Raw genomic sequence first — 22,360 nt, 5'->3', positions numbered from 1 at the left:
ACTCCCCCTCCTCCATCATTCCCCCCATTGCTCCCCTCCCCCTCCCCATCACTGCCTATACCCTACCCCTTGCCTGCCCCAATGCACCTCCATAAATTCCCTGTTCCCACAAACTGAAACAGAAAGGTAACCTTGTCAGATGGCTTAAATTGCCCCACTTCCCATGATGATGATGGTGACGGTGATGATGATGATGATGATGGTGACGGTGATGATGATGATGATGATGATAATGATGATGATGATAATGGTGATGGTGATGATGATGATAATGATGATGATGATAATGATGATGGTGATGATGATGATAATGATGATGATGATAATGATGATGGTGATGATGATGATAATGATGATGATGATGAAACAGCATTTATATTGCGCCATTTATCTGTAGAAACATTCAAAGGTGCCTGGCTCTCACAATTTGTGACACATCATTCACAAAAAAATGTTTTTGGAAAAAATAGAAAAAATGGAATATTGGAAAAGATATAGGTCTTCAATTCAGATTTAAAGGTACAGATGTAATGAAGTTGTTACAATTCCGTAGTTGGAAGTCCACATACAAGGCGCGAAGAAGATAAAGCTCATCAACCCCTGTCCCCACAATCTAGATGTAACCATTTAAGCTGGTATTGCAAGAGGCATAATAACCTTGAAGATAATTTGTAGAAGATTTTGCCGAATGTAAATTTCTTTGAGTATCATTCGTGAACCCTCTCATATTTTTCAATTGATAGATTTAATTGATGACTATTTAATTAATAGATCACACAGCACCTGCCATCGACTGCCCACATGACAGAGTGATCTTTGCCGAGTCCGGTCAATCAGTAGGGACGATTCACTGGGATCAGCTGGAACCTGTGCAGGTATAACACTTCCCTGCCTCATACGATGTCTACAGTTTAGGAACCTACATATTCTCTGTTCTGATTTCCTGTGTGAGTTTGAAATTGATCAAGCCATGTGAGAATTAGTCTCTTGGCCAGTTGTTTTATGTGTAATCTCGAATGGAGTGGAGAACTTGCACACATCATATGCACACTGCCATTTGTCAAAAGAAGCCTACACAATGTGAATATGTTTTTATCAGGTTTAGGGCACTTTGTGAGTTTTACATCGATATGATATAACCTGCCCAAACAAATTAAACAAATTCCAGCGCAGGCAATAGATTGCAGGTCAAACTACAGACTGTATATTGATGATTGTAGACAAGACTAAATTGTAGCTGATACTTTGAATTCTTGATTGATAATCTTTATGCTGTAACACACATTCATTGATTGTTTGACATTTTGCTCTCAGGCGACTGATGCCAACACTGTCATAACTGCCCAACTGGAAAGCATTGACTCGGTCCCTATCACTGGATCTAGACCGACCACGCTGGTGGAAGGCGATCATTCCCTGGTCTACAGGGCCACAGATGCTGCTGGGAACAGTGACACATGTTCATTTGATGTACAGGTCAAAGGTTAGAGGTCATCTCATGCACAGGGCTGAGTATGATGAATGGAGTGCACTCTGGATATCTAGACCTTGAACTTCCAAATTGTCTTCAGGATAGTATATTCCCTATTAGCTTGCAGGTCTTGCAAAGCGAAAGTTTAAGTGTAGCTAACCATTGCTAATCATCTGAAATAGACCACTGGGAGTTTATATTAGCATTTGCTTGTTTTTCCAATGTGTATGGGTGTGTGTGTGGGAAGGGAATTACTGATCACTTCAAAGAATTTTGGTAACCAGCTCATGAGTAGTGAAGACATTTCTTCTGAGTTTTGACATTTTCACATAGGATCTTCATTCTATGTCCATAGCTGCCAAGTCTACCTGATTCTGTAGGATGTTCTCTAAAAAGTTGAAATATGTCTTCATGTCCGGACATGAAAATGATTAAAAAAAAAACCCTCCCTGATTTGGAATTATTTTTCCCTACTGAGATGCATGTAAAACACAAGTGTCACCCTAATCACTCTACGGAAACTCCCTGATTTTGATATTTGAATATTGGCAGTATGTTTTAACTGAGGGATAGCACATTCTTACCTCCAGAAGGAGACATCATAATGTATCACATTTCTTAGCTACATGGACTGACACTATGGGCATATGAACTCATGCCCCATAGATATAACTCAGACACACTACTGGTTTAACTAAATTGCTGCTTTTGGACGCAGAAGTAATGTTGTAGTCATGGAAAGAGATCGACATACTGTAAATACTCTTATTTTTGCCTACAGATTTTTTTATTTTTTTTCCAAATTAAGAGGTCAGAGACATTTCCTGCGAGATGTTGTTTTCGTGATTCTACACCGAGGCTATTGTAAGTGCAAGCTACACTTTATTGTAGGCCTACATGGTGATAATTAAATGCTCATGAAAATAACAGCTTGTACAGTAAATGCTGATCAGTTTAAATTATTCTTCTTTGTTATTTTATTCTCAGTTGTGAGATGCCCTCCCTTGTTTGCTCCTGGCAATGGTGCAGTGACCTTATCTTCAGGTCAAGGGTCATGTGAGGGTGGGGCCGTGCTAGGGTCAACATGCCAGGTAACGTGCAACACGGGCTTTGACCTCTCATCGAATGAGACTATTGCCAATTTGAGGTGCGTACAGCAGGAAGAGGGTACTACCGTTGGTGCGTGGGACACTCCACTGCCACTCTGTGAAAGTAAGCTCTTTCTTACAATCCAGATTCAGTCATTAAATCATAACTTTTGCATCCTCACATAAATTACAGTGAAGTGTAATCAGTAATTTCTATAATTTGTTTGATGTTATTATTCATGTGGCTGACCTAATTTTGCAAAGTATGAATATGGTTTGTGTCAGCATTTGTGTACTTATGTGTGGTAAGATTAAACAATGTATTATTACATTATGGGCAGTCAGTGAACTTCAAGGGTAAATTTTGAGGTCAAACTATGAAATCATACCACATGCAGTAAACCAAGAAAATCAGAAGTGATTACACTGTACAACCCACCCATGTCAAAAAGATAGCATTTTTGGATGGTTAACTTTGGTAATGGTAATGGTAATGGTAATGGTAATGGTAATGGTAATGGTTTATTTAAACCATTACCATTACCATTACCATTACCATTACCATTACCAAAGTTAACTTTAACTGGTTAACTTTACTATGTGATAGGCAGTATTTTACAGACATTAGGATCAGAGCAATGAATTTGACTATTTATGTGCTATGCTCTGTTTGTCATAAAGACAGTCACGTGTGTGAATTGCTATAATTCTTTCAGTTGCAACCTGTGAGGTAAATCCGCATGTGAACAGCTCAGTGCAAGGGTGCCCATTTGCCTCGGTGAATTACGGAGAGCAATGCCAGTTTGTGTGCAATGACGGCTTCCTGTCATCGAGCGGCATCAAATCTGTTACCAGGGCATGTCAGGAGGATGGATCACTGAGTGGAGAAGAGCTCATTTGTGATAGTAAGTTATTCCTCTCATTATCATTCCACATCAAGTTTGATCACGATTTCTCTCAATTCCATTAAAAAGACACTGAATGTAGAACACGTTAAAGAACATGGAACTTTGTGCACACTGTTTTGCTTAAGTTCAACAATTCATGATTAGAAGTATGAAAAGTATGAGAGATATAATGTACATGCAATTTTGGAATTCTTCCACATCAGGATGCGAGTCTGAGCTGATGCATGATCAGTGCATTATTAGAAACATGTCAGCCACAAGCCCATGTCATTAGTAAGTAAATGAACTTTGCAGTAAAGTCCTTTGTTTTGGTAGAAACAAGAATGAATGAAACAGCAGCATTCATTTCAATAATGGATTCACACCTCTTCAACATTAGGGCCAGTCACATGTCCATCTGGCTTCAGTCTGGAGCATGGTACCATTACACCAGAGATTTGCACCGCCAGTGATGCTAGGGTACCGTACGACACACCTTGTAACTTCCACTGTCACAATGGCTTTCTTCAGTATGGACCCTACGTGAAGACGTGCACCGCAGAAGGCTCGTGGAGTGACAGCAGGCCCGTGGTCTGTGAAGGTAACTGTTTGATATTTTCTGCACCCGTACATGTATAGTCCTTTTAGTAATTGCCTGACATTTTTAAAGACATACAAGTTGTATGGTTAAATACCCCTGAACTTCTGAATTTCAATTTCTATAAATTTCCCTCAGAAGAACTAGGCAAGAAAGATAAAGTGCCTTCCCTAGGGGCGAGAAGGGTTCCAACTAGGGACCTCAAGATTGCTCTTCCATGGTATTATCCCTCCAGCAACAACTTTATTGTAGTGTTACAGGAACACGTATGTGCCCCCTGCATACATAAGCTGAACTCAACATTAACTTTTGTCTGTATCTTTTCGGAGGATGTTTTGGATAGGCTTAAAGCTACTGTGCACATGGAGAAAGGTATTGTATCCAAGACTGCACATTAACCATGTTTCAAGAGGAACAGTGATATATATATTTTGTTTTTCACAGGAAGAGTGAGAGCTTTACCCTATGATACACCCCCAAAAAAAAAACAGTAAAGAAAGATTGAATAACTCTTTATGTGCCAAGTTCGCACGTCCGACTTAGTCAATGGCGTGCCAACTTCGCATATTCTGCTCAAATGCACAAACCCGCCCAATCTGATCGATAAATCACCAAATGCCACAGTACAATGAAAGCAGTTGTCGCTATTTCGTTCCTCTCATATATAGCTTGCATTTTATGTAGTGAATGACCAGCAGGCAGTGTTTCACACTGGATTTGATTGTAAATTATAAGTTTCTGTCACTGTTTTGAATGCAAAAGTCATGCATTGACAGTATGATATTGTAGCTACTTGTCATTTGAAAGAAAAACAATCATTGATTTGTCATGCAATTTACGTAAAAGCAAGGCTTTGCATTTTCTCTACAACTTTTCTCATTGTACATCCAGGTTTTAACCGAAATGTATAAAAGTTACATAGATTGAAAAACAGAATGTTTTCCCAAAGCATAACTGTGTTGGTGTCTCAGAATAATGTGGCACACAGGGGGTTTCCACTATGACATATAAAGAGATAAGATTGAATTTATTTGCTGAGTTGATGCACCTGAACACTCTGTTCACATCTTCTGTAGATCGTCAGGAGCCAAGCTTTGATGAAGCGTGCCCACGATACATCAATGTGAATGCAGCCAGGGGAACTCTTAGCACTGTTGTTGACTTTGACATTCCTACAGCCACGGATAATTCAGGCAATGCCACTGTGACAAGGTATTGTATTAACCATGAAAACTTCTGAGGATTATTGTGTGAGACGCAGAGAAAAATGTAATTGACAAAAGAATGGAAAAGAACAGGAGAAACTTATGGTTGTTCATGGAGTACTGCTAAAGGATATGACATCCTGAATGATATCAGGGTGCTTGTCATGTACAAATGTGTGAAGTACATGTAGTCAATAGTTTCAGCATCCAGGAAAAAACAGCTAGTTGCATATGAGAGTGCAATTTAAGGAATGTTGTACTATTTGTGTTTTATAATACCCAACAAGCTTGCACTTTAAGCCAGCTGGAAGACATTCTCAATCATTGCAAAGTATGGTCTTGAAAAGGAGTGATAGATACATTGCAGTTGTGATAAAATAGAGTGAGAGAGAGACAGAGCGGAAAAGGGTAGGTGAATACTGTCACATCGAAGATTATATATAAATGTCTATTATCAATTGTCTTGTAATTTGTTCATGAACACCATACTTCTACCTGCAAACATATTACTACAAAAGAAAAACACATCAACAAGCATATTTCGTCGGGTGCCCGTGCATAGGCCGCTAACGCAATACAAATTGTATTGCGTTAGCGGCCAATGCACGGGCACCCGACGATTTGTATCTCTTCATCTATCTATCTATTTTTCTGTCTATTATCTTTCTATCTATGTATCTATCTATCCTGTCTACATACTGTATATCTGTCTATCTATCTCTCTATCTATCTGTATGTCTGTCTATAATTATATCTATTTATCTTGATGTATGTATATGCAGGTAGATAATGTAGATGGAAAATGGAAAGATAGAAGGAGAGAGACAGATGATTGAATAGGTGGACAGACAGATAGATAGATCGGTGGACAGGTATATGTTTCACATAAAGGAATACCTGTACAACTGTACAAATGTGTGTGTGTGTGTGTGTGTGTGTATGTATATATACACTCATCTGTACAAACACACCAACGTATTCACAACTCTGTCCATTGTATGGCTCATAGTAGTCAAAGTATCAAGTTCTAGTAATCATTAAAGTTGTATATCCCTTTCGCAAACGTCATGAAAGTTTCCATGTTTTAAGAATAATGTCTCCCATAATCGTGTGTAAAATCTTACGGCTCAGAATTTTTTAAAAAGAAATGAAAAACTAACCCCATGTCACTTGAAAATACGCTCCCCTTGTGTACAGAGACTAACGGTTGGAATTTTTTCGGGGTCCACCGGATAAATTCACTGAAAATTTGTAGTATTTATTCCCTCTATATCATGAAGAATTTTACACTTTATCATTCTGAGGAAAGGTCTTAATTTCCTACCTCTACGATATATCAGCTTATGAAAGGAATCTAATTTTCAGGGTTGCAAAAGGAACACATGAACTTTACATCAAAATCTTCTTCATTCCTACGGATTGACAGGGTGGATGGCTTCCCTGGTCCAAACTCGACTTTCACAGAAGGCACCACGGTGACGTCGTACAGGGCAACAGACCCCACTGGGAATAGCGCCCGCTGTGAGATTAGCGTCAGGGTGAATGGTCAGTACTTTCATTGTGGGATTTTACATTGTTTGTTTTCTTATCTTACGGAGAGCAGAAAATTACAGTAACGGTTGCAAGCATACTTCTTACTTTTTCTCCATCTTCACAATTTTTACTCTTGCATGAGCACAGCCATATAGGGGATAAGTTCAACGTAATCCAGTGCAGTGTGAACATCCATGGATAAGATGTTTTATCATCATTTTTTTTTCTCGGTATTCTAAATACTACTGTTGCATTTCAATGCAACCCCATGTCGTGTAGTATTCAGGATCATTTTTAACAGTGTTCTATTTGTGTTCAATCATATCATTGACAATTTCTGGGATGACATTGTGGCTGGTTTGAATTTTACTCACCAAATGTGGAATAATTCCCCTGGGCCACATTAATGAAGCGTGTTTTGTGTACGACACAAAGCGCTTGTTCCTCATGTCTCAGGGGTCTAGGGTAATTACCCCCTTTGGTAATTACCCCAGACCCTTCCCCTGACCCTAACCCTAATCCTAATCCTGAACCTAATCCTAACCCTAACCCCAACTCTAACCCTAACCCCAACTCTAACCCTAACCCTAATATTTACTCTAATCTTATCACTTACCAGTATTTAGCCAGGGGGTCATTGTCCTCGGGGGTAATTGCCCTGATACAGTGCTCAGACATCTCAATAATTGAAAACAAGTTCCAGTAAAACATTGAAGCATGGCAGAATTTTTTGAGGAGTGAGCAACTGAGTTTAAAGAACAAGCTTGAATTTTTCAACCTTGTGTAGAGATTTGACACTCTGTTGCAGATTGTTTCACAAGTCAGATGCTGCTGAGTGAAAAAAAGAAAGAAAACCAAGAATGTGATTAAGAAAAAAAAAGTATTCCCAATGTGAACTTACACAAAAGAAAAATATAATATGCAGTTTTAGTTCTAGAAAGCTAGAGATACGTACAGTTGTAGTCAAAGCAAATCTCATTCCTTTCTTGCCTGTTTTAGTTTATCGATGCCCTCGACTCCAAGCCCCTGCCAGGGGATCACTGGTCAATTGCTCTGACCCAATCTATGGCTCTCAGTGTTCGGTCAGCTGTAACGAGGGCTACGAGTTAGTCGGACCACAGACCAGGACTTGTGAACTGGACAATGGTCAAGCTCCTGCCTTCTGGGATGGAGAAGATGCAACTTGCCAGCGTGAGAAACATACTTATCAAAAATCATATTTATCAAAACATATTTCATAAGTTAGGTTTACATGATTCTTTCCCATTTGATTCAATAATTTGTGTTATCTTTTCTGCACGGCATTAGTCCTAGCTCCAATATACATGTACATGTTCTTAATGCACTGCTACATTCTGTAGCTGAATTCATGAGGATTTGAGTATGATTAAGTATGATGATGGTGGTGATGGTAGTGATGATGATGGTAATGATGATGATGGTGATGATGGTGATGATGATGATGATGATGATGATAGCGATGATTCAAACAGTTAAGTATGCCAATATTGATCATTAACTTGACATCTATTATGATGATGATAGTGATGGTGATGGTGCACAATGATTACAACAGAGATGATGCTATGAAAAGTAATTATGATACTGTTCATTGTGGTTACCAGGGTAATGGTAAAGATACAATGTAAGTGCTGGCATCATCGATCTTCATTATGGTGTTGATGGTGGTGCTGTTAGTGATGTAATAATGAATGAATATGACAATGCTGATTGCAGTGCTGATATGCATGATGTCATGAGTATACTAATGTTTGAGTGCTGTTTGTCATTACATGTAGGAGGCAAGTATTAACTAGCACAGAGGAGATTGCAGCTAGTGTACAAATTGTCTAATAGATTATTTCATTGTAACTTGCAATTTGATAATGATGGAATATTTACAAATTTATGATTATCAAACAATATTGTCTTGGCCCATGAGTTTGACTCTGGATCATAATTGTCTGCTTTACCATCTTAAATTCAGATAGTGTCTCAATATGTACTCCACTGACTTACTGTATGTTACTAACTGTTTGTGTTACTAACTGACAAAGTGTAGGAATTGAGATTTATATGATTGTAAGATATGATATGAAATAGGGAAACTGTCTATATTACAATCTGCACCCAAAATGCTCATTGATCTGCAGAATTGATCATTGGGTTGTTCAGATATGGTATCACACCTTTAAGCAGAGGATATACATTTTTCCCTTGCCTGTAGGATATGATATTGTCTGAAGATTGTATATGACACATGCATTGTTTTATTAAAGGAAAAGTAATGAATGGAAAGAGCAGTTATACCTGACAATCAAAGGTTATCAATGTCATGGCATGTAGTGACATCATCTTAAAAGGTTTTTCCAGTAACTTAGCCTGAATTTTGCAAACGTTGGCTGAATTTGTGTGCCTTTGTAGACTCTGGGCCCTTGCATTTGTCTTTCATTGCCTGAGTAAAACCTTGCATGCTTATACTTTATCTTATCCTTGATATAACCTGATAAATGCACGTAAAATCAACTGAAACTGCTATATAAGTGGTTTAGGGGGAGGGGACTAGGAGTTGCTCTGAAGATTTTGTTTTTCTCTCCCATTTTCTTAAATCCACCCCTTTCTCACTCATTTCCAATGTACCACAGCTCGCACTTGCCCGGCACTGCCCACGCCACCCCAGGCTGTAAAGTCAGGCTGTTCCCAGGATTCACCAGGGGTGGAGATTTTCGGCACCCTATGCTCTTTCTACTGTCCTCATGGTTTCTATGGGGAGGGGGACAGCCACAGGAGGTGTCAGGCCGATGGCACGTGGTCTGGGACCGACTTTACTTGCAGAGGTATGAAATGAACCTGGTAGTAATGTTTATGAAATGTTGTATATGTTTATAAAAGTTAGTAGCTATGCAGTCTTTAGATGAATATTGTCCAGCCTCCTTTGACAGTAGAATAACTGCAAGAGTAAAGCGCCTAGGAGCTTTTGCCGCTTGAAAAAGAAGCTGCTAGGTTCGAATCCTGCCCACTGTGCACCTTCTTGGACGATGTATTTTTTACCGTGTGTCTGTTTAGAAGCAGGTACCGTGGTATAAAATTGTTAACCTGACAATGGTGTGGTATAAGAAATGAGAGGGCCCTCTTGATGCTGTGAGTTTTTAAAAAGACTGCTCAGTTTAGATTGAGTCATGTCCTTATTTTCCCGGGTCGTAATCTCACACATCTAGGACTCTTCTGATTTCAGTTATATCTGTAGGGGTGTGAAATGACATATGAAGTCCGTTTCAATTTTTTTTTGACCCACCAAACCATAGAGTGAACCATTTTGATTCATGTCCATCAGAGTTCAAATCCATTCCATCGTGTAGTTTGATATTGAGCAAGGATGGTGGGATTTATTCAGCACCTTCATGTTTTCTGATCTCCCCTCCAAACTGCATGGAAGATCCCAAACAATGACGTGAGCTGTTGTGATTTCATTCATCGGAGTTTGTATATTCATTTGATCATGTGATTTTGACATTGAGTTAAGATATTGAGATTAATTTAGCGCCCTCATGTGTCTGAATCACACACAGCCACGGCCTGCGAGCCCCTCAAGGCTCCTCAGGGCGTCCTGATCTCCCCTCCAAACTGCATGGAAGACCCCAGGTTTGGGGAGACTTGCCTCCTGCGATGTGAGACACCGGGCTTCCAGGTCAGGCCCCAGACTCTCACCCACACCGTGTGCCTGGGTTCTGGGCAGTGGTTGCGCAACGCGTCCCTGGCAACTTGTGTTGGTTAGTGAGAATTCAATCTCATACTCATAGATGGACAGATATTAGAGTAATTTTCATTGTCAATGAAGCTGTGCAGGTATATTCCTTTATACCCGTGAGGGTATCAATAATGTTTGTACAACACTACTGTAAAGATGAATCATTCTCCATATTTGCCAAATTGCATTTTATGTTTTACAAAGAGCACCCAAGTTCGTGCCTTGATTACCTGATCCATCGATGTTTGTGCCTACACTGTATCTGTATTTCCTGTTAAATTAGAAAACAAGATAAAAGCAAACCAAAGCTTTGGTTTTAGGTAGCCTTGACTGATTAAGTTTGCCTTCATTATTTATGTATGATAATACATGAACAGTTAAGAATACAATGTACATTCATTTACATAAAGCTGCCACAGGTCAGGTTCATCCGCTGTTGATAGTAAAGAAAGACTTCATCCCCAAAACACCTGCAAAAGTTTGTACTAAACATGCTCTATGAAGATGGGATAAGATGTTATATCCTTTGTTTTGTCATTGTCGTAATTTCTTCCATACTATTCTAATCCCCCTCTCTCATTCCCTATTTTCAATATGTGAATTCCAGATATTGCGTCACCAGTTTTCACGGCATGCCCCGCTGACTTCAGCGTGTATGCCAGCCGATCAGAGCTCATGGGAAATGTGACTTGGCTTGTCGCCGCCGCCGACAACGGTCCCGACGCTGCCATCGTCAAGTGCGATGTGGAGCAGGGCCTGAAAGCCGAGGGAGATTATGACGTGTCATGCGTGGCAACAGATGCCGCCCAAAACACGCAGACTTGCTCCTTCCAAGTTTCTGTCAGAGGTACGACAACTCTGTTGTCATTCGTGCAAACTTATCATGTAATCATACTGCGAAACGTTCTCCCTAACCTACCACATTTATTTTGATGAAGGGGGGAAGTAGCATCATGTCATTGTTCATGCCCAATGGCATGTCGCATTTTTCTCTGTTCAAACGCATTATGGACAACTGGTCTACATACTAAGTTAAATTCAGGCATATGAAATGCACTTTTGATATTTGCAATGTATTACTTCCTCTGTTATACCATTGTTACATTTCAAGTGGTGTTATGAAGCAAATCGTGCTGTACAGGATTTCCGGCTATTAATCAGCAATGCTTGATTTTGCCGCTGCAGAATAAAAAAACAGAAGCATGCCATTTCTCTCAGTTGCTATTGAAAAGAGTACAGGTATGTAATGGTCTGCACGCTCAAAATGTATTGGATTTTACAATTGTTAGCATTTGTTTCCTGTTTGGTTGTAAATGGGACTATTGATCATTTGAGCATGTAGATGTACATAGGTGGCATAAAAGGTATCAAATGAATAAAAGAAGATATTCTGCAAGAATGATGAATGAAAGTTGTACCTGTCTCTGAAAGTCATGTAAGGTTGAAGACTTGAAATCGTTTTTCATGTTGGTGTATAGAGTGTACAGAGTAAATCTTTTGTTTGCTCCATTCTCCATCTAACAGTGAGGCGGTGCCAGCCATTATCACCACCAGTCTTTGGAAACCTGATTGGGTCATGTGACAATTCCTGGGGTAGTGAGTGTGAGGTGGGGTGTTCTGTGGGGTACACTCTGGTCGGTCCGAGTCACACAAGCTGTGAATTCACTGGACAGAGCATGCACTGGGAGAGAGACGACATACCATTCTGTGACAGTGAGTAGATGAATGGCTCTCATGCTTTTTCTCCTCCTTTCGACATCACTTGAAAGTGTTTTTCCATACATACATAATAACTTAGTGAATGCAGAAAAAGAGTGACATACTAGTATTCAGTGGACAGGAAAGAGAAAAATGTCAGACACATTTGTCAAAATTCATGAAGTTTTAAAGTTTTGGTTGATTCTGTGCGCCCCAAGGAGAACTCTACAATGTGAAATTCTATTTCATTTGGGACATTAAAATAAGAGCTTGACTTAACTAACCAGAAACTAATCAGAAATGTTTGTATAATAATCCTTGCATACACCATTTGTTCCTTTTAAGACTATGCAATACTGTGTTCATACTTCCAGTGAAGTGAAGTACTATGATGTTTCCAACTAGTAGGTCATTGCTCACCATTGCTCCTGGTTTATACTTAAGTGATGCTGTGGCAGTATACATGTAGATTGGATATTCTCAAATGTAGATCTTCGTCAAGTTAGCCAAGATTTGTGTAGGCCTACACTTTTATGTATATGAAAGAAGTGTTATTCTGGTTTAAAATTAAATTCAATTTATCTGTTCCACCCATACTTCAAGAAAGAATCATATTGATGTTCATTTCATTTTGGTAAGACTCAAGAATTCAGATTCTTCCATAGTATTTTTCTTTTCACTTGCGGTTGACAGTGCTTTCATCACTCAAAGAGAGTATTACATTAACGTACAAAGACAAATGTAGGCTTGTGTGGACAATAGCTTGCTACCTTATACAACAAGAAGTCTTCATGACTGATTTCAAAGGATGTGTGTTGTTCTGCATGGGGATGTGTAGTTTTCCCCCAAAGAGGTTAACCTGATGAGAACAAGTCCCGAGTATACACAGCAAGTGTCTATGGGAAATGCATGTTGTAGAAAAAACTATACTTCAATGGGTTAATAGTAGTAGGTACTAGAGTGCTAACTTGTGATACACACAGCCCAACTGCTCTGTGAGTGCGCCCTATAGTGAGATGTGCCATTACTGGAAGAGGCTCAAGAGTGTTCTTGCCCTTCTTTGTAATGGTGGACAATGCTTCTCTCTTTCTAGAAGACAGCCAAGGATTGTGGACTCGCAGTTTGCCCAGCACCATTGTTCTGTAGATACATTGTACACTAAGCGAAGTCCACCATTACTAAGTAGGGCACTTTTTCATCTCCATGTGATCACAGAAATTTTACAGAGTCGGTCTTGTACAGGTAAGGAATGTGTAACCACTTTGGTTTCCTCCACCGATATCCCTCTCCTCAGTCGTTGGATGTGACCCGCTGAACCTGCCCATGGGCATAGGAGTCTACCCCAGCTCCTGCGCAAACCAGGAAAAGCTCTACCACGGAACTGAGTGCACATTCTTCTGTCGGGATGGATTGACCATAGAGGGCGCCGTGACGGTCGTCAGGTGCGGAACAGATGGCGAGTGGGATGCCAGCATCGACAGTCTAGGGATTACGTGCATAGGTGAGCAAACTTTCAAAGCTCTCTTCTCGAAACCTGACGGGGATTAACATACATGTATCTCAAGTTTTTAAGGTAAATTGAGAGGTGACAGAGTTTAGAAAGATGTTCATGGATCAGAACTCTCTTGCATCACAATGACTGATAAAAAGAAGGAAAGAAAGAAAGAAAGAAAGAAAGAAAGAAAGAAACTAAGAAACTTTTACAAATGGCGTATGATATACTCCACAATTTTTGGCATAATGTCCTTTCATGACACAGTAAGGGTGCTGTTATTCGAAGATTGTGTTACCTTTTACCTGTAATACATTTTAAAAAGCGATAGATAGATTAAGACTTTATATAAAAAAAAAGGAAATAATTTTATGTAAAGATAACTACATAGATAGATAGATGGACTAACAGACAATGCCTGATATTACAGATGCCTTTTCTGTTGCAGTGAGGCAGCTACCTTCATTTTATCATTGAGAAGAAATCCAAAGAACAATGTTTCATTTTTTTTTTTTTTTCATGTAGATGAAGTGGCACCGACTCTGACATCTTGCCCGGGACCAAAATCCGTCACGCAGAGAGAAGGCTGGGGAGTGGAGGTGACCTTTGACCTTCCCACTGCAGAAGACAACCTAGATGATGAGCTCACAGTGGTCACCGGTCCAGCTTACCTCACCTCTCCCTACAACTTCACTCAAGAGACCACAGCAAGCTTCACCTTCTCTGACTCTGCAGGAAACAATGTTACCTGCTCCTTCCCCATCTACATTCGAGGTATGACTAGTGCTGTCTTGGCAAACAGTAACCAGAAGAGAAGTATATTAAAGTAAAAACATAGTTTTGGTAAGGGTTTGAAAACCCGTCTGGCTCCATTTCATATTTGCTTGCAATATATCGAACGAGGCTACAAAGAAACTTACCTGACTTACGCGATTTGCCGGGATGATGAGTCGTTTTTGAGTATTTTGAGAAAAATAATAAAAGTCTGAAAATGGACTTTTATTGCAGAAGGATCCAGACTAACTCAGTCTCAGGGAAAACTTGACCCTATTTAAGACAATTTACACGCAGTTCGTGATCGCCATGTATTCTACTGTATAATACCAAACGAGGCCTAACTGAACAGACAGGAAAGTGCATGCTAATCCTGTACAAAACAAATGGACAGGGCGCGGTCCTCAAGCGTATACGCACATCAACTCAGTTGCTGAGACGCGCTGTCTTTGAAGTTTTTGTTGTTGTTTATCAAGCGTCTTTGATTGTTTTTAGAGGTGCTTGATAGGCGCGCACTAATTTTGCATGCACGCCAAAAGGTTTTTTGATGCGTGCCAAAAGGTTTTTTTGATGCGCGCGTTGTAACAACTTGGACCATTACTGCGAGTAGTCAGAACGCGAAGCGCTATACAGGCTGCTCACATAGTACAACACTGTACAATCCAGAGGGACAACCAAGACAACTCAGCCCGCCGTCAAAGCGAGGCCGAGTTATACCCGAATCCGAGTTTAGCCTGACCCCGTTCAGGTAAGTTCTGAGACTGAACCTTTTTGGTTAATATTTCACATTTTCGTCGTTTACCCATCGAATATCTTGTTATTACAGCGTTATTCCGCACATTTCCTAGGCGTACGTTCACATTTGGGAGCGAAATTTGACAATTTTTGCAGGCGTACCAGAACTATGTATTGGCTTTAACCAATGCAAAGTGAAATTTGGCTCTGATAGAGTAAACTCAAACAAAGGTATTAGTTGAAATTCTTTCAGATGAGATAGAAAGTCATTGCTGTCAGGCTTTAACAGCTCTGCAATACTGATTTCATGTGAAGGATACAATTTTCTCCTTTTGCAAAGAAAGGAAATTGAGTGAAGATATTTGAGGAGTTCAGTGAGAAGTTTGTGAGGTGACGACATCATCAGCTCTCCTAATTTGCATAGATGACTTTGACCAATATCAATGTTTCAGTGAAACATACAAAAACTTCAAATTGTAACACTCTCTTCATACTGTGTTTTCATTTCAATATAGCTTCAACCTTTGTTGTGTGTGATCTTATTCTGTTTATGAACGTAAACTACACATGGACAGCTTTCACTTTGATAATACACACTGTCCATGGTTATACCGCATCAAGAGATTGTTTAAAACACTACATTACTATGGATATTTCAATGAAACTTAATAACGGTTGGAGAGAGAAGAGAGTAAAGTGATATGTGTTAACCCCAAAATAACACACTTTTAAAGAATGTCAATAATGCCTTATACTAGTAGATGAAACTCATAACATGATTATTTTCTGTTTCTGCACAGATGAGATCCCACCTGTAGTAGAATTCTGTCCCCCTGACATCAGTCTGAATACCAGTGAAACCCTTACAGAAGTCTCATGGGACCCACCCATCTTCATCGAGGTGACAGGGGACGACCTCCTCATCACCAGTAACTATGACAACGACATGGCACTGCTTCCATGGGGTCGGCATGTGGTGAACTACCAGGCCACAAACACGGACAACGGCGAGACAGTGGGCTGTGAATTCTCCGTCGAAATCATGCGTAAGTAAATCTCACTTTTGCTGCTTCTCATCATTTGACTAGTCCATTACATGCCTCCTTTAATATCTCTGTATTGTTGTATACACTGTCTTTGATATGTCCCTGGCACAGATCGAAAGGGTTATGGTATTGTTAACTCTTTATGTGCCATGGTGGAAACCCCCTGTGTGCCACGTTATTCTGAGACACGAAGATAGTCACGCTTTGAGAAAGAATTTTGTTTTTCAAATTTGTATAACTTCTACAAATTTCTGTTAAGATGGGCATAATAGAAGGCAAAGTTAAAGAGGAATGCCAAACTTTGTTTCGATATAAATTGTATGACGACTCTATTTTCAATTTTTCTTTTGAATGACCAGTTGCTACATTACTGTAAAGGCATGACTTTTGCACATAAAACCGTGACAGGAACTTAGAATGTACGAGCAAATCTAGTCAGGAACATTGCTTGATAGTCGATCACCACATAGAATGCAAGCCGTATATGAGAGGAACAAAAGCTCGAGAAACGCTTTCATTGTGCCGCGGGATTAGCAGTAATTAGCGGTTTATCGATCGGTCTTGGCGGCTTTGTTTGTTGAGCAGAATATGCAAAGTTGGCACGCCTTCGACTGAGTCGGAAGTGTGAACGTGGCACATAAAGAGTTAAAGGGACGAACCAGATGGGTCCTGTGCAAAGTTTCTGAAGATTTCAAAAAGGTGTTAGTAGCGGGCTGATTCATATTTTCCCTCTTACATTGCTTTCTCATTACTTCACTCATTTTTAGCTTAATTCAGGACTATTTTCTTTGTCTGCATCATGTATATTTCTTGTTTAATCATATCTGAAATACTTGGAAGGTTTTGTTTCCGAGATAACAGCAGTAATAAAACTTAAAGCAGAAATGAAATAATGCGTTCGGGACTGGAGGCGATGTCTTTAAATTTCATGAAATCAAGAAATGCATGCAGATACTGTTGCCAATGCACTTTGTAACACTGAATAAACAACTGATAGTCCTACTTGTAGCTGGTGTCAGTTGGTGTCTATTCCTGCCATTGTACTCTACTCACTTAGCTGTAACCTGCAAAGAATTGGATGTCCCCAGCAACGGGGCCCTGACTTGTGACCAGTGGGCGTACGGTCGCTTCTGCAGCATCCACTGCAACGTAAGATTTGACATCCCCCGACTTCCCCCCAGCAGGAGGCCACCAGAGCACTATGTGTGCGGTAGCTCAGGGTTGTGGAGTCCTCACGCCTATGTTCCGGATTGCTCCCGTAAGTCTGCCCCTCCACTACTTTCTCCTCCTCCTCCTCCTCCTCCTCCTCCTCCTCCTCCTCCTCCTCCTCCTCCTCCTCTTCCTCCTCCTCCTCCTCCTCCCCCCTGCTCCCTCTGAATTTATCAGTCTCGTATAAATGTTCAGTTTTTCACAAGTAAAAACTAAATCAGCAAACTGATGGAAGTATCAAGTTCCTATTCAACCAGCAAATGTGTCACAAATGCCAAAAAGTAAGGTAAATTTCGTTTGGTATATATCACCAACAACTTTCAAATTTCTTGAAGCTGAGTGATACTCAAAACCTTTAATTAGTTTGTGTTAGCTGATTATTTTTAATTGGTCAACTAATGATTGATAGGATGACATTACAATGAAACAGTAATAGCTTCTTATTATTTGCCAGTAGTGATCGTCGTTAATAATGGAAATAAATTCAAGCATGTGCTACAACATCTTTAGCCTGTACTACAGGGGGGCATTTCATGAAGCGTTTTGTCAGATATTTTGTCTGACAAACTGTTAAAAGCTACTGAAATCCTTACATCTGATTGGCTGAGAGCAAATTTGTCCGCCGAAGATGTCAGACAAAATGCTTCATGAAATGCCCCGCAGATTGTCAAGCCCCTCCCTATCGGGAACAGGGTGATGCCAACAATACAATTAATGATGTCAATTGTATTACAAAGAAGATGAAGCATCAAACAAGGTCTTATAGAAAAAGGATTCTACAAGATGATATAAATGGTATGTTTTCCAACTCGCTTCTCAACAGCAGCAAATTTACCAACAGAATTGATTGTACTTGTAAAGAAAAGCAATGATACAGAAATAACAATTGGAGGTCTTCTGCCCTCGATTAATCGCATGAGGCTGATTTAAGTCTAACTTTAGGATCAATTTGTGATTCTTGTGAAGGTGTACGAAGACCGGGGAGAAGCAATCTTCCCAGTGAACTCCTGTACTTCACTGGTAGCTGTGGGACACAGGAAACTCAGGACGAAATAGCTGCTGCTTTCCTGCAGATTCTCATCAACACAGACTTCAGCGACATCTGCACCCAGACCAACCAGTGCACCGTGGCAAACGTGCGAGTCACGTGCGGAGATATATCCTCTGTCTCGGGACGGCGCCGACGTCGGCGAAGGCGAGATGATTCCTCTCGGGTGCCGGGCAGTCGAGTGGAGGCAATGTCGGCGCGGAGTGACGACGTGAATCGAGCCAGGCGAGATGTGGGCTCCCAACAGGTGGTGTCAGTGGAGTGGGACTTTGTGACGAATGTGAACCAGGACCCTAGCTTGAGCAACTTTGATGCAGCCATCGAAGCGGAAGACTTGATGATGGCGATGTCTGATGTCATCCAGGATGAGATTGATGCTGGAACGTTTCCCACTCTCAATGTTCCCGGCTCAAACCTCACGCTCGACGACACATCCCTGACCTTTGGCTACTCTGAGGTCTTGTGTAACCATGGCTTTACAGCAGACAATGAGGACCTTCAGTGTGGTAAATTATACTTCCTCAGAAAAAAAATGAACAACTAAATGTTAGATCAACAAACATGTTTACCATAAAACAATGAAGACTTAGAGCTTCCTAGCATAGAGTCAGGCATTAGTGTTGCAACACCACAATATTTAATAAATTATAGATGATACCAGTAGGTGCGGTCAGACTGGCAAAAGATCGAGAAGTTTTAGATTGCAATCTTTAAGCTCTCAAAGTTTTGCCAGTGTGACTGCAAAGTTTCCGCAAAACTTCTCGCAAAACTTCCCACTCCAACTAGGGGTATTTCCCCACCCCTGCCAAACTTCTCAATCTTTTGCCAGTATGACTGCTAGAAATTGAAACTTTGCGATTGTTGTCACATGACCCGTCCACCACCTGTTTGCGGGCGGTGCTTCCGAAGCACATGGCCATTGTGATGCCTAGGTATTCATTGTTATGTCACAATAACTATCCATCAGACAGTGTACTCTTTCTTTTTTCTTTTTCAATAGTGACCCAAATTTGTTTACCCAAAGATCAAAAGTTTGGCTGCCAGTGTGACTGGACGACAAACGATCACAAAGACCTTGCGATCTTGAACTTCGTGATCTTTTGCCAGTCTGACTGCGCCTATGTATGTTTTGCTGATTTTATTTGGGGAGAAAAAAAAATCACATTTCGTAAAGATTTGTGCACACATTTGTGGATGACTTTAATCTGTGTTGACATCAGATCATCACTTCATATTCATATTCATGTGGATAACTTTCTGCTTTTCTTGTGTCCAATATCAATGATACTTCTGTCATTCCTTTCATTTATAAAACCCAACACAAAATGTGAAGTGAATTTGCATATTACAGCATTTGCTCCTCCGTTTTCATTTAATTATGTTGCTGTATGATGCAATTGAAAGTTACATTTGCTCCCCAGTTTTCATTAAATTATGTAGCTGTATGATGCAATTGAAAGTTGAGTGAAAAAGGGAAAGAGGAAGACACAGTCATTATGGAAGTTGGATGAATTCAGAAATAAACAGAACCAAGTAGAGAATCATTACATTGATCGGTGAAGAATGAATCTTTTGCATCGTTCTATGAAGTTTAATACAGAGATGCATTTCACATTATCCTAGTCATGTCTCTGCCTGATATGTATGAAAAGGTATATGTTTAGATGTATATATTGTATACCTTTGTCTATTACCTGTCCACAGTGCCTTGTGTGGCTGGGACTTTCTACGACGAAGTGACCAAAGTCTGCCAGCTGTGCCCTAGGGGGTCCTACCAGGAGCTTGCTGGTCAGAGTCACTGTGTGCCCTGTGAGGAAGGCCAGTCAACAGAGGGAGAGGGTTCCATCAATGCCACCCAATGCAAAGGTCAGCAAATTGGTGCAGGGAAGGGGATATTGATGCATCAATGCCATTGTGACACCTGTTTCAACCTAGAATTTTGGCATGCCGAAACCAGAATTTGAGAGTGATAACAAAATTGAAAAAAACAAACAAACAATGACAACGACAACAACAACAACAACAAAAAGTATGTTTGCTTTTTGCAAAAGATACGCCACTATTGAGAATAGATTTTTTAGGGAAAGAAATTATTTATGTCAACATGCTGGTAGCTGACTGATTTAGAATTTGCAGTATGAATAATTGCACAGTAAGTTAAGCCTTACTATAGCTGAAAAAGAAGAATTTTTCTTTGCCTTGAATGAAAGAATACAATACATGTAGATATGTAATGGAAAAGAAAATGACAGGGTAGATACAATTGTACCAATCATTTATGCACATGAACACAAAATAGAGTAGATAGCATTTTCATATGTTATTTCACAATGCTTACAAACTGCATCAGCACACCATTAAAACCAATCAAGATGTTTGCATTAGATTCTCTTTGTTCATCAACAGACATATGTGAGGCTGGCCACTTCTCCACTTCAGGGTTGGTTCCCTGCAGGGCGTGTGAGATGGGAACCTACCAGCCGACGCCCATGAGTGCATCATGCCTTCCCTGCCCCAATGGTACCTCTACCATGGATACCGCCGCCTCTTCACAAGACCAGTGCCTTGGTGAGCAGTACTTACACTCACTTTCATACTTGCAATTTTTGCTCCTCAGAAGGGGCCATGAAGCACTCTTAAACCATTCCATACTGAATTCTGAAAAGCCCATAGACTTGATACGCCTTCCACCAGGTTCTATTTTACGGAATGTTCATGTGCATTTTAATTTCGTGAATTTCGCGAGAGTCAAGTTTCGCAAAATTAAAATGCACGCTAAAGATCTTTCTACACTACGTGTATATGCATTGAATGTTAGAGGCAACTCGCGAAAATTTCTTGCTGTGAATAAGGCCGTCGGCTCCCATTTGCGAAAATTTCATGCCGCGAAAATATTGTGTTTTACAGTAACTCCCAGTATTGATGGGTCCAAAGACCTGGCTGAGATGTAGGATGCTCTGAACTGTAAGGTGCACTAACATTATGTATTAAAGTTGATTTTTAAAGCAATGTTAGAGGATGCTTTATGCTGAGGGCCCTCAATGTCCATGGGAAATACGCTGTGATTTTACAGGTTGTACATGTAGGAGACAAGATTGCAAGGAAGAAATGTAGATGCACAGCTATGCTTGAGAAATAGAAATGCAGAGGTTTTTGTCATAACTTGGACTAGACACAGCATTTATTAAGAATTCTTCTGTAAAGGCACGAACAGTTTTCAGTAATAATTGTCGCAGATGCATTGTTTGAGTGATAAGTCTAAGTGAGACATTGTTTAGCTTATTTGAAGCTAGAAATATGCAGCATTTTATCCAAAGTCTAGATGTGCTTGGTGAAATTCTTCAGAGAATTTAAAACTTTTGCAATTTTTCCTCCTCTTTCTTCCAGAGTGGTGCCAGCCTGGTTCCTTCTCCATCACTGGCTTCGTTCCTTGTGAAACCTGCCCCATAGGCTCATTCCAGAGTCGGCACCAGCAGAGGTCATGTGATCCGTGTCCGGATCACCTGAGCACACCAAACCGTGGGGCTCAAGATATTCAAGAATGCACAGGTTTGTGTCAGCTTGCATACAGCATAGCTCAGGGGAGAAGGGTTTCAAAATGATAATCAGTCACCAAAAGTTTTGATCTACATAGAGATTTAATAGCAAATATATTTAGCCATGTCATACATCAAGAATAATACTGCTTTTGATGATAATGCGTTTTAAAACTGAGGGACCCATAAGAAAATTACTTTCCAAAACTTGTTTCTTCAAATAGTACCATCCAATCTCCCTTAAAGCATACACTATCATCTACATGGGAAGGTAGTGTCTTTCCTCTCTCTC

The 22,360-nt window shown here is 40.2% G+C and overlaps 1 protein-coding gene across 1 annotated transcript in view; it reads left to right on the top strand.

Moving 5' to 3' along the window:
* Positions 1–22,360, top strand: part of LOC139730271 (uncharacterized) — an 83,369-nt gene that overhangs the window by 29,992 nt on the left and 31,017 nt on the right. Inside the window, exons 13-32 of the mRNA XM_071641150.1 lie at positions 772–875; positions 1,315–1,483; positions 2,459–2,683; positions 3,276–3,464; positions 3,847–4,047; positions 5,121–5,256; positions 6,676–6,794; positions 7,782–7,973; positions 9,428–9,619; positions 10,352–10,552; positions 11,138–11,377; positions 12,055–12,243; positions 13,523–13,729; positions 14,246–14,494; positions 16,030–16,275; positions 17,333–17,533; positions 18,451–19,038; positions 20,237–20,398; positions 20,939–21,100; positions 21,920–22,081. Of these exons, the coding sequence (XP_071497251.1) occupies positions 772–875; positions 1,315–1,483; positions 2,459–2,683; positions 3,276–3,464; positions 3,847–4,047; positions 5,121–5,256; positions 6,676–6,794; positions 7,782–7,973; positions 9,428–9,619; positions 10,352–10,552; positions 11,138–11,377; positions 12,055–12,243; positions 13,523–13,729; positions 14,246–14,494; positions 16,030–16,275; positions 17,333–17,533; positions 18,451–19,038; positions 20,237–20,398; positions 20,939–21,100; positions 21,920–22,081 (4,134 nt within the window). The remainder of the gene's footprint in view (positions 1–771; positions 876–1,314; positions 1,484–2,458; positions 2,684–3,275; positions 3,465–3,846; positions 4,048–5,120; positions 5,257–6,675; positions 6,795–7,781; positions 7,974–9,427; positions 9,620–10,351; positions 10,553–11,137; positions 11,378–12,054; positions 12,244–13,522; positions 13,730–14,245; positions 14,495–16,029; positions 16,276–17,332; positions 17,534–18,450; positions 19,039–20,236; positions 20,399–20,938; positions 21,101–21,919; positions 22,082–22,360) is intronic.

The sequence above is a fragment of the Diadema antillarum genome, unplaced genomic scaffold (genome assembly GCF_040938485.1).
Source record: "Diadema antillarum isolate AM-2024a unplaced genomic scaffold, OU_Dant_1.0 seq00000300_RagTag, whole genome shotgun sequence".
NCBI classification, from domain to species: Eukaryota; Metazoa; Echinodermata; class Echinoidea; order Diadematoida; family Diadematidae; genus Diadema; species Diadema antillarum.
This window is presented reverse-complemented; position numbering and strand designations above follow the sequence as displayed.